Here is a 12,578-nt window from a genome sequence, read left to right as displayed (position 1 = left end):
CAAGTGTGCCGAAGAGGCATCAATAGTCAACCCCAGGACTGTCTCTTGGCAATACTCATGATTCAAGGCTCATTGTCTACCTGGAGTTTAGAAGAAACCTGAGGTGGGAGGATTGGAAGAGAAGTTTCACCTCCCTGAGATCACAGTCTCTCAAGAGTTTCTAGATACATTTCCAAGTGAAAAAATAATTTTAAGCTTTTTTTTTTCAATTAAAAATGACCAATGAAAAGTTTGTTGATGCTAATATATTTTGAAAGTCAACATTAACAGAAAGAAGCATTGCATTTAAAACAGTACAGAAATCATGTGGGAGAGAAGAAACTATTTTGGAAAAAGTAAATGAATTATTCTCTAAATCCAGAGCTACTTTTTGTCTTCTGCCATCAAAGAAACAACTTCACTGTAAACTTCTTGAGGTGCATCCGTTGCCCAGATGAAGTCCAAGTGATTGTAATTTGGAATTTCCTTGTGATAAATGAGATTAGAGAGTTTTGAAAGCAAAAGATAAACATCCTGAGTGTCAGCCAACAGGTCCTTGCCACCATTCCATACTGCAATTGGGACATTCATGGCTGTTAGATGGTAGATTGGAGGTGTGGGCTAAAACACAAGAGGAAAAAAATCAGAATTTTCATAAGTAAATGCACTTTAAACTCAATACTTATTCAGTGGGTAAATCAGATATCACTTAAAAAATTGAGATATAATTTATATATAACATTATATTTGTTGTACGTGCATAACAATGATTCCACACATGTATACATTGTGAAATGATGACAACAAAAAATCTAGTTGACATCTACCACCATGTGTAGTTTTACATATATATACATATATATAGAGACAGAGAGAGAGACAGAGAGAGACAGAGAGAGAAAGAACTTTTAAGATTTACTGTCTTGGCAAGTTTCAAATGTACAGTACAGTATTAGTAACTATAGTCTCCACGGTGTAAATGCGTCTCCAGGTCTTACTTATTTTATAACTGGAAGTTCATACCTTTTGATCACCTTAATCCATTTTACCCATGCCTCTAGCAACCACCAATCTGTTTTCTATATCTATTAATTCTGATTTTTTTTTATGTTTTAGATTCTACATTTAAGTGAGATCAAATAATATTTATTTGTGTATGAATAACTTATTTCATTTAGCATAATACTGTCAAACTCCATCCTTGTTGTTACAAGAGTCATGACCCAATTTCATAATTAAATCTTGGCAATTTAAACACTCTAAAGCTATAAGCTTCTCAAAATGGACTGAGTCATTTATTTTTATTTTGTCTGACTTCCCAGTATAGTCATTGGAAAGGTAGTCAGTTGGTTAAATGAGTAGTATTTTAAATACTTGCTTGATTTTTACTAAATATAAGTTCATATTCTTAGAAAATCTATCAGTAGCTCCAATTCCTATTTCTACAAAATCACCATTCACACAGATTTTAAAGAGATTCATAAAGCAGACCAATGGGACAAAAAATAACTAATAATTTTCCCACTGTTCACAGAAAATTTTGTTAGTTTTTAAAGATGATATTCTCAAGAATTCTGATTCAATACATTAAAATTTTTTCACCCTTATGTAATAGCCAATTCACAAAGAAATGTTTTATTATATGTAATTTTTTCATAGTATTTTAACACTTCATTGTGCTTCTTTATATGTTAGATAGAAGGGAAAAGTGTGGAGAATATCCATGAAAATAAACCCACTTTTCTTCACTCATATGCCACTGTTAGAAGTGTTTTCCAGAACCAGCTTCTGGATCTTAAATTATCATCACTTCCCCAGTTAGCTGAAACCATCCTGAGTTGTGTTTGGCTTGGTTGCAGGGAGCATGGAGTTGGGAGTGGGTGTTTCACCCCCTTCCCCGCCCAGGATGGAGTCTGGTTACTAGTGTTAAGCGCCCAGAACAAAGGCAGCACCTGAGGTGCTGATGGTTCCCGATTCTTCCCCTGGGCCTTCATGCTCCAGTGTCTGTGCTCATTCAAGCTGCCCTCAAGGTAACGCATGACTGCAATAAGAAAACTTCCAGAACTTACCCCTCGTGGCATTAGACAGACTTGTGAGGTCTGGACAGCAACCTGACTTTGGAAAATACATATAAAGTTATCGCAATTTCATCTTTAACATTTTATATCTTTGTTTTTCAAAATGTGAATAACTGCTACTTAAGCTGCTTACCTGATGATAATGCATTAGGTTCTGAAATGGGGCTCCCCAGTCAAAAGCTTGGAACCTCCCAGACTTAACAGCCTAATGGAGAGATATTAAAAAGACAAGGAAATTTTAAAAAATCACTTGGCTATGTGAGTAATAACATATCAACATTTCCAAGTAATTTATTTTTGATTTAAATTCAATTTATTTTTTTCTCATTCCAAGAATAAAGACTATGAATCCTCCAGAACAATTGATTCAAGTTTAAATGCAGCTCTGCTTGAAATAATTTTTCTTGCCACTCAAGTCATGAAACTCATTTATATATTTCTTCCTACCCAAAGCACCTATTTATAGGATTTTCATTCACATGGATTGATCATTTCACCTGGTAGTCCCATGCCAGAAAAATTCCCTGCTAGGAATCTTTGACAGACTTTGCTTTAGGTAAACTGGTGATGGTTTAGGCCCACAAGAAAGTTTTAACAGCTTGAAATGATACCTGTCTCCAGTGGAGGGTGTTTTGAACGGAAGTTCCTGCTGGATTATGTGCTATATACACATCTAAGCGACTCTAGAAAGCAAGCATATAAGTGCACATACACTCACTTAGATATACGTTCAGTGTCTTGAAAACACCTAAGACTTAAATTTATCTGATCCATATCAAGTTTTACCAGCAGCATTACTGGCAGGATATGAGCAAAATAGTCGTACATCACTTTATGGCTTGCAAACTCTGATTATATGGACTAATTTCAAGGATGTATAACTGAACTAAACAATTTTGAGTGAGAATAGTTGTCAATGGATAATACAAAACATGAAAAATGTGATGTGATGTGAGCTAGATTGTTCTGTTCTATGATCTACATATGCTGGGGCTTTCCAGGTGGCACTAATGGTAAAGAATCTGCTTGTCAGTGCAGGAGACACAAGACACAGGTTCAATCCCTGGGTCAGGAAGATCCCCTGGGATACAAAGTGGCAACCCACTCCAGTATTCTTGCCTGGGAGATTCTATGGACAGAGGAACCTGGTGGGCTACAGTCCATTGGACTGCAAAGAATCCGACATGACTGAGCACAGTCCTACTTTACATGTGTTAGCTCATTTGATCTTCACAATGACTCATTCCATGGATAAGGAATCAAAATGAAGGAGTTCAAGTGTGTTGCAAAAGTAGGGTCTGAATTATGCTTTTAACCTGAATCCATATTTTTAACTTCTTTTCAATACTGCATTAGGTTGTATGTGTTTTTAAACACCCACTTGGTGCAAAGCAAATGAAATAGAAGGTAAAGAGTATGGACAAGATCTTACTTAAGGAGTTGCTCTGAAAGAAGTTTTGGAAAGTGTATAGGGGTTGACTGTCAGCATCAAAATATTTTAAATAATATTTATCCAATATCTAGACTTATTTTTCCTAGAGAGGAACCTGACAACATGGTTCAGTACCTCACCTCACAGAATTTAAATGGTCACACCAATTTTCAGGTGATCAGAAGTCAGTAGCAAGTTTTCTGTTTTTGTTCCTTCTACAAGCTGTTTACCTCAGAGCACAATGAGGTGATGGAAAGAACCTGGAGGCTACAAAACTAGGAGCCGTGACTTGTGATTTCTCTTGGGCTTATCTGCATATTGGACAGAATTTTGAAGTGACTCCTGTTTCTAATAAAGTACCATTCTTTTTTTTTTTTTTTTTTTTTAAATTTTTTATTAGTTGGAGGCTAATTACTTCACAACATTTCAGTGGGTTTTGTCATACATTGATATGAATCAGCCATAGATTTACACTTATTCCCCATCCCGATCCCCCCTCCCATCTCCCTCTCCACCCGATTCCTCTGGGTCTTCCCAGTGCACCAGGCCGGAGCACTTGTCTCATGCATCCCACCTGGGCTGGTGATCTGTTTCACCATAGATAGTATACATGCTGTTCTTTTGAAACATCCCACCCTCACCTTCTCCCACAGAGTTCAAAAGTCTGTTCTGTATTTCTGTGTCTCTTTTTCTGTTTTGCATATAGGGTTATCGTTACCATCTTTCTAAATTCCATATATATGTGTTAGTATGCTGTAATGTTCTTTATCTTTCTGGCTTACTTCACTCTGTAAAGTACCATTCTTAAGTGATGATAAGACAAGGAATCCAGACAGTTGCTCAAAATAATCAGAATAGAAATTTCAGGGCATACAAACCATGTTAAGGTTTTTAATGTCAACTCCAGTAATGGCAAAGAAGGCATTCTTACACTTGTTCCAAAAAATTTTGTGAGTAGAACATTTTGCTACCAAATATAATCTGAAAAATAAAAGAATCATTATAGATTTGCAAATAACAAGCTGCAGAAAAGACTTCTTAATTTGTTTAGTTTACTGACAGAAATAGATATTATAATGTCTATTTCAATATTTCTATATGTTGTCTTAGGAAGTTTAAATACTTTCTTTCATTGAATCCCCATGATAAAGATGTGGAATGGACAGGGCAGATATGAATACTGGGTATTCACTGCTGCATTGAGAACTGTACTGGCTGATGAAAAGTGTAATGCGTAAAGAGGTATAGTCTAGTTGGGGTAATAGGAGCTACGGGATTAAATCATAAAACAACATTGTAGAGTATCAAAACTAAGTTCCAAGATGTGTGATTTCAGCAATAAATGACAAAAAATCAGCAGGGAAAAGGATGACTTCAAGCCATATTTTCATCAAAACATTTAAAAAGACAAAGAGGTTTGGTAGCTTAATAATTGAAAGGACTCACCCTCATTGTTCTTGAGGACAGTTGGCACTTTGTTACCCCCATTTTATTTTATTTATTTTTTACTGAAGTATAGTGGACTTACAATATTATTTTAGGTTATATGACTTAGTGACTCCATATTTTCAAAATTACACCCAAAGTTTCAAAATTATACACATACAAAGCTACTATAATGTATTGATTGCTTTCTCTCTGAGCATTATATCCATGTGACTTATTTAACTACTTACTGGTAGTTCATACTCTGTCATCCCCATTTTATACAGGAGAACATAAGGCTAATAAATAGTCAGAGTCTTGGTCTAGTGAGAACTGGATTGCAGCTAGAATCCAGATCCAAGCCTCAAGGTTCTGACTTAAGGTCTAATACTTTTTTCTTTTTAAACCCCTCTCTACACTGCCTGTCAGAAATTCTGAGTACAAGTAAAAAGTAAACATGTTCTGAATCAGTGCAGCCAGTTAATATATTCAGGATCATCACACAATTTTACATTTTGAGTAAAAGTTTTGCAAATAATGTTGCAGTTAAAAATCTCTTAGGTTTTAGACACCTGTGTTAATTTAGTGACAAAAAAATGAACAGCACACACCTGAGTGAAAAGAAAAGAAAACGAATAGCACACAACCATAGAGGAAAATGGCATCGTTAAATTTTGTAGCTGGAGGCAAACTGTTCTCCTAAAGGAGTGTGTGTGTGTGTGTGTGCGTGTGTGTGTGTGTTGGTTTCAGGGGGTGGGGGAAGTTGGTGATTAAACTTTAGATAAAGGAAAGATTATTAAATCCCTAAAATATATGCCTACATAATATCTACAGTTTATTGAACTCTATTCTACTGCCCTTTGAAATCTCCATTTAAAGAGAAAAGACCTCTTAGGCATAAAACTTGGAAAACCAAGGGTATTTGACGCGGGGTCTCCAAGTTCTTGCTTTACTTCACCGCTGCTGTCTTACTCTTTCTCTCCTTTTCCTTTCCCTTCCCTTTCTTTCCTGTTCTTCCTCTTCCCACTTTTCATGGATCGGGTAGTTTAGGTATCTTATTTTATTTTTTTTTGTGATACTTTTAGCGCCTCTTCCCCAGGCTGAGGGTGGAAACACAGCCTTGAAGACTTGTGTGGGTACTTGGTAAAGAAACACCCATGAAGGAGCAAAAACGCTCCCAGGTGTTGCTACCACACAAAGAAATGGAGAATTAAAAAAAAGTGGGGATCCCTTAAACTATAAGGGGGATTCGAACATGGTTAGTGCTATTCAAGATATATTATAAACACATTCATCTCCATTCTTGGATACAAACATGATGGTCCACCAGCTGTTTGTTCTCTTTCTATCACTTTGAAATCCACAAACAATTCAATATCTTAGATTCAGTTAAAGGGAATCACATACCTTGAAGAGGAAGTGAGGAATAAGTGCAAGTTTGTTAAAGAGGCTTTGGGTGTACTTCACTGTGGCAACTGGGGCTAATGCATAGAAGACTTTGATTTTTTCAGCCAGTGTGGGATTGGTAGAAAAGGCGATAAAACCTGAAACAGAACAAGGAATATGTGTAAAGGTAGGGATGTGTGTGTGTGTGTATGTGCGTGAATGTGTTTTACAAGTATGACATCATTACTTTGGACTTACTAAGGGTGCCATCTGGGACAACCTGAAATCAACAAAATGGTCAGATTTTAGTATATTTTCTTTTCATAGATTCTCACTGGGGACATGAGGTTTGCTGTTGTTGTTTAGTTGCTAAGTCGTGTCTGACTCTTGCGACTCTTGTGACTCTGGGCCCACCAGGTCTTCTGTCCATGGGAGTTCCTAGCAAGAATACTGGAGTGGGCTGCCATTTCCTTCTCTATGGGATTTTCCCAACCCAGGGATCTGACTCACATCTCCCATTTGGCCGGAAGATTTTTTACGACTGAGCCACCTGGGATACCCTGGACATGAGGTTAGAACTTTTCAAAAGTTACGTTTAACTCTTTTATCTGACTTTTGAAACCAGGCCAACTTTAGAATAATCCCGTGGTAATAAAAGTATTATAATTTATATTACAGCAGGTTTGGTTCAACTTAAAATTATCTCATCTTATAACAATGAGATAATTAACATTTAACATGAATAAGGTATATAAGTGGAAAGGTTAAAGCACAAATTTGAAATGTATTGAAACAGAGTTTGAAACTTAGTTCTGTGGTTTATTAGCTTTGTGACCTTGGAAAAGAGACCTAAACTCTAAAAGTTTTAGTTTCCTCATCTAAAAATAGGTATAATGATGAATACTTCCTTAGGCTGTTTAGAAAATAATTAAGTTGAATCATGTAAAATATTTACCAGGAACTAGTCACATAGTAATGCTTAAAAAATGAGTAGCTGAGATAATTCCAATATTTGTATACAATATTCTCAGCCCCATCTGCTTTTAATTGTTTTCATGAACAGTAGCATATAAATAGACTGGGTTCTAATCAAAGAATTATTAACTTAAATTCTTTACAGTTGAATTTCATAGGACAATCTCTCCTTACTGTTAATAATGGCATGTTGACTAGACTTAAGAACAGCTTGAAACAAAACTTTTCAGATATGCAAAACTTAAATAAAGCAAAAAAAAAAAAAACCACTTTTCAGGTTTACGCAACTCAGTAATATCCAGCCTATCTCACTGAAAGAACATTCTATCCAACAGCACTGCGTTTGTCAAGGAGTTCTTTATCTGGCTTCCTAACTCTGAATATAAGAGTCAGTGGGTCACCCAGAGTAGGCAGGAATCATTCGCAAGGAGAGTCGGTCTCCTCCCGCTAGAGTGTTAGCAGTAACACTGCTGACAGTGGGTGGCAGTGGGTCCATCGAGGGTCAGGACAGGCAACGTCTCAAAAGAAGCCTAATCCCATTTTAGATGCAGTTCTATCAAGGATACTTAACTAAACTTCATGTACGCAGCAGATTGACATAAATTAGAAGGCAGAAGAAACAACTTCCTGAAATTTATTAGTGTGGTGACGCGATGACAAACTGTCCACTGGTGAGTAAGAAGAATGGAAATGTTCAAAATTTAAATACTCAAAAGAGCAGTAGCTTGGAGTTATTTTCTATCAGGACATATGGTTCTATTTACCTCAATAAATCTTAAGGAAATTTCTGCATTTCAGCTAAGTGCAATAATTTTATAACCCTGTATCACTGAGAAAAGGTTAAGCTATGTCCAGCATGTTCTGTATAAAAGCATAGGAGTCAGTCATAAGCACCCCTCTGATACTCCCCAAACTGACTCGCTGATTTATTTTTCTCTTCATAGAAAAATGCTACCATTATCTAGCATCATATGTATTTTACTTATCTTTTTCTCTGCCTCCACCTGCTAGACTATTAGTAGTAAAAAGACAGAGATTTTAAACTATTCACTTTTTTGCTGTATCCTTAGGATATATTATATGAGACCTATAAATAGGGTTGACTGAATGAAATAAACTAACCAGAGACCATGTGGTACAAGGGTTCACGGCACTGGTTTGGTATCAGATTGCTTGAACTGGGATCTGAGCTACCCTACTTATAATAACTAAGTTATCACTTACACGAACTATTTCTTCACCCACTATATAGTTTGCCTATACATGCAATAGGAATAATAATGGCCTTATAACAGAGGGCTGTTTTAAACATTGCATTATATAATGAATGGAAAGCAATTAGCAAGCATGAAGACCAACATGCCTGCATGATCACTGGAAAAGGATCTATATGAACTACACTACTTGCTAATTGCTTTTACCTACCAATGGTGGTGCCTTGGGAATGGCCAACATAGTGTAGCTTCTCCTGTCCTGTTCTCTTTAAGATGAAATCAATTGTGGATGGAAGGTCATATTCAGCCATTTCATCAAAGCTGTAAAGAAAAAGACAAAATTAACTAAATACACATCTTTGTTATAATTTCCACAAGTCAAACCTATTTAAGCTAAAGCTTCCTTTGAAAAATAGAAAACTGGATGCTCTAAATATTGCTGCTTACAGACTATTTGAGTGTCAGGGGCTCTTTGGGGGTGACTTCCTGTAAAGGGCTGATATTATTTCTATAGCACAGTATGATATCTGCAGTTTTATCCAATTTGAAACACCAAAGTATTTGTAGTTGGGGACTACTTCCATCCCTGAACCTGATTGTCAGATTTAATAATGACTTGTACTTAGCGTTCTACTACCATGTAATAGGAATAATTTCTCTATTTTATTCTTAACAAGTTATCCAGAATAATTTTTTGAAAATTAAAACAGGCTATGCCCCTCCCCTGTTAAAACCTTTCAGAGGCTTCTCATTACACTCAGAATGAGCTCCAAGGCCCTCACCATGACCTACACAGCCCACCCTGATCCGGGCATGTCAGCATCTCTAGCCTCCTCTCCTCTCGGTCTTCCTCTTCCTCACTACACTTGGGACAGATGAACTTCCCTTCAGTTCCTAGTATTTTTAGAGGACCTTTGTGCCTCAGCTTCATCAACCAACTTCTCTTCTGTTCTCCACTTCCACTAGTAATTCCCAGAAATAAGGCACAAGAAGGCCAGTAGGAGAAAAATCTTTGATAATCTCTCCATGGTGTCTAAATTTCATTGTCTCCCCCTCCACTTTATTATTGCTGATGAGAGATGTCCATGAACACCAGCTGGGTTTAAATCCATATGGATGTTCCTTTAGAATATGCTGAGGGCAACAAATTTCCTTGCTTATTCATTTTGCTCAATCCTGGTAGAAAAGCAGATTCAGGGAATCTCGTAATAGTGGGCACTGGGATCACAGTTAGGAGGAAAACTACCCTTGGAATGAGGTGTATGAAAAATCTAAAGGTAGATTAGAATCAAAGGACTTCCTTCTTCTCCTACTTGAAGTGTGACTTGTTAAGACATGACTGGATTGGAACAGTGAATACTGATGATTTTTAACTCAATATTTATTTTTAATTCTCTCTTTCTTTACCTGAAATCCCAGAATTCAGGGGAGTCTGTTGAATAGTATAAATGTTCCTGGGCCCAGGTGTTTCCTCTGCTGTTCCCCAGCCACACATCATAACCAGCATCTGCCAGCAGGAAGCCCAGGCTGTTGCTGGGCAGGTTGGAAATCCAGTTTGTGGCTGATCCAAGAAGACCATGCTGCAGAAACACAACAGGTCTCTGACCTAAAGAAGAAAATTATTATAAACTCACTACTTATTCTCAGATAAACATAAATACAGGAAAACTAAAATTAAATAGGAAAAGGCAATGGCACCCCACTTCAGTACTCTTGCCTGGAAAATCCCATGGATGGAGGAGCCTGGTAGGTGGCGGTCCATGCGGTCGCTAAGAGTCAGAAACGACTGAGCAACTTCACTATCACTTTTCACTTTCACGCATTGGAGAAGGAAATGGCAACCCACTCCAGTGTTCTTGCCTGGAGAATCCCAGGGACGGGGGAGCCTGGTGGGCTGCTGTCTATGGGGTCGCACAGAGTTGTACACGACTGAAACGACTTAGCAGTAGCAGCAGCAGAATTAAATAAATTTGCTTGGTGAGGCGAATATTTTAAAAATTGTTATCTTAATTGCCGTGATAGTTCCTCAGATGACAATGTGTACACCTGTATACTTTAAATTGTGTGCAGTTGGTTGTATGCCAATTAAACTCAAAAAGCTATTGAAAAATTATATCATAAGGAAATTCAGCATAATGTTAATTAAGTGGGTCTGCTATTCAGGGACTCTGAGTTCCCACCCAGCACAACAAACTAAAATCATGGGCCAGTGTGGGCATCATTGAAGCCAATGTAAATCTGGTGTCACTCAGACCCTCAGCTTAATCTCAGAAGTCCAAGGTGGTTCAAGGATTTTTCTTTCCCTGGGAGTAGCTTAATCTCATGTTCTATAATTAGAATACATTTGACTGGAATGTATTTGATTCAAGATTCAAGACACTCATCTTTTTCCCTCATTCCAGTCCCCCTCAAGCTTCCCTGGTGAGTCAGTGGTAAAGAAGCTTCCTGCCAACACAGGAGGTGTGAGTTCAGTTCCTGGGTGGGGAAGATCCCCTGGAGAAGGAAGTGGCAACCCACTTCAATATTCTTGCCAGGATACTCCTTGGACAGAGGACCCAGGCAGGCTACAGTCCATGGGACTGCAAAAGAGTGGAGCGCAACTTAGTGACTGAACAACAACCAGTCCTACCTAAACGATTGGCATCATTCTTTCCATGAGGAATCCGATAGACCTGAAGGATATAGCCATCCGAAGTTATAACTTTATGCATCTCACTTGGGTAGCCCCAGTAGGAAATCATCTGACTCTGAATGGAGGAAAGAAAAATTAGCTTCATGAGTTTACTGGGCCATTTTTATGATTCCTATCATAAAACTTCTTACAGATTGTTAACATATATTTGGGGAAGAAATATTTCAAGCTTTATAATAAAATGTATTTTAAAAGAATTAATGAGAGCAAATAGCATCAATATCTTTGGAAGTGTTGTTTTTAAAATATTAGTGATATGAATAACTTACAACATTCATACTGGCTTCAGGGTTCTCAGCAATTTTTCCAAGTAAACAAAATGCATTTCCAGACATGTGGATGAAACACACTGTTACAAGTAGCCACCACATTTTCAACCTATTAGGGGAAAAAACTTATTGCATCATGTGGTAAATATTACAATATAACATGAAGTCATGATATTGAGCTGCTTTGCTCTTTTCTTCACATATTTTTCACTTACTACCTTATCTGTCATATAGTTCTCCTGTTTCTCATCACTTTGTCAATTAGAAGATTTTTATAGTACTTCTGCTATTCTGGTAAGTTATTCAGTTTTGTACATGATTCTAGCTTTCCAAAGGACATTTTATCAACCTACCCTTGTAGATATTTGCTATTTACCATCTGCTATGGTTTGAGTTGGTCTCCCACTGACACCCCAAACATAGATATATTGAAGTCCTCAATACCTCTGAATGTCACTGCATTTGGAAGTAGAGCTATTAGTTGAAATTTAAGTTAAGATGAGGCCATCCAGGAGTAGGGTGAACACTTAATCCTCTATGAATGGTCTTCTTCTAAGAAGATGGCCATGTGAAGGCAGAGAGAATGGAAGCCAATGGGCAAAAGAGATTACTGGCAAACTACCAAAATCTAGGAAGAGACATTGAAAGATTTCTTTATATGTTCTGGAGAGAGCATAGCCCTTCAAACTCCTTGACTTTAGATTTACAGATTCCACAAATGCAAGATAACAATTTTCTGTTATTTTAAGCATCCCACTTGTGGCACATTGCTCCAGCAGCCCTAAGAAAATGATACACCATCTGTCAGAAAAGGGAGAGAAAGGGAACACTCAGAATGGTTGTCTTTTTTGAAACTGTGAATAAAACAAGGAAGTCTGTCTGTTTTGTATGTGAAAACTTGCTTTAATCCCCTCAAAATGGCAGACCAAATGTTACTCAAACATTGACAATACAGATAAATTTTTATATTATTGTTTTAAAGTATCTGGATTCCTCACTGTGTATGCCCAGGAGTGGGATTTCTGGGTCATATGGCAGTTCTATTTCCAGTTTTTTAAGGAATCTCCACACTGTTCTCCTGGAAGAGACACGTGCATCCCAATGTTCATTGCAGCACTGTTTATAATA

At 37.3% G+C, this 12,578-nt stretch overlaps 1 protein-coding gene across 1 annotated transcript; it reads right to left on the bottom strand.

Annotated features, from left to right (window-relative positions):
* Positions 1–363: 363 nt before the first annotated feature.
* Positions 364–11,459, bottom strand: LOC122709403 (gastric triacylglycerol lipase-like). The gene is made up of 8 exons (XM_043926748.1): positions 11,451–11,459; positions 11,119–11,236; positions 9,897–10,095; positions 8,701–8,810; positions 6,322–6,458; positions 2,669–2,740; positions 2,191–2,262; positions 364–600 (listed from the first exon to the last, which is right to left on the bottom strand). The coding sequence occupies exons 1-8, from the start codon at positions 11,457–11,459 to the stop codon at positions 364–366; spliced, it is 954 nt and encodes a 317-aa protein (XP_043782683.1).
* Between the last annotated feature and the right edge of the window lie 1,119 nt (positions 11,460–12,578).

Source organism: Cervus elaphus, chromosome 15 (assembly GCF_910594005.1).
Source record: "Cervus elaphus chromosome 15, mCerEla1.1, whole genome shotgun sequence".
In the NCBI taxonomy this organism is placed as follows: Eukaryota; Metazoa; Chordata; class Mammalia; order Artiodactyla; family Cervidae; genus Cervus; species Cervus elaphus.
Note: the sequence above shows the minus strand (reverse complement) of the source record. Positions and strands in the feature narration are given on the sequence as shown.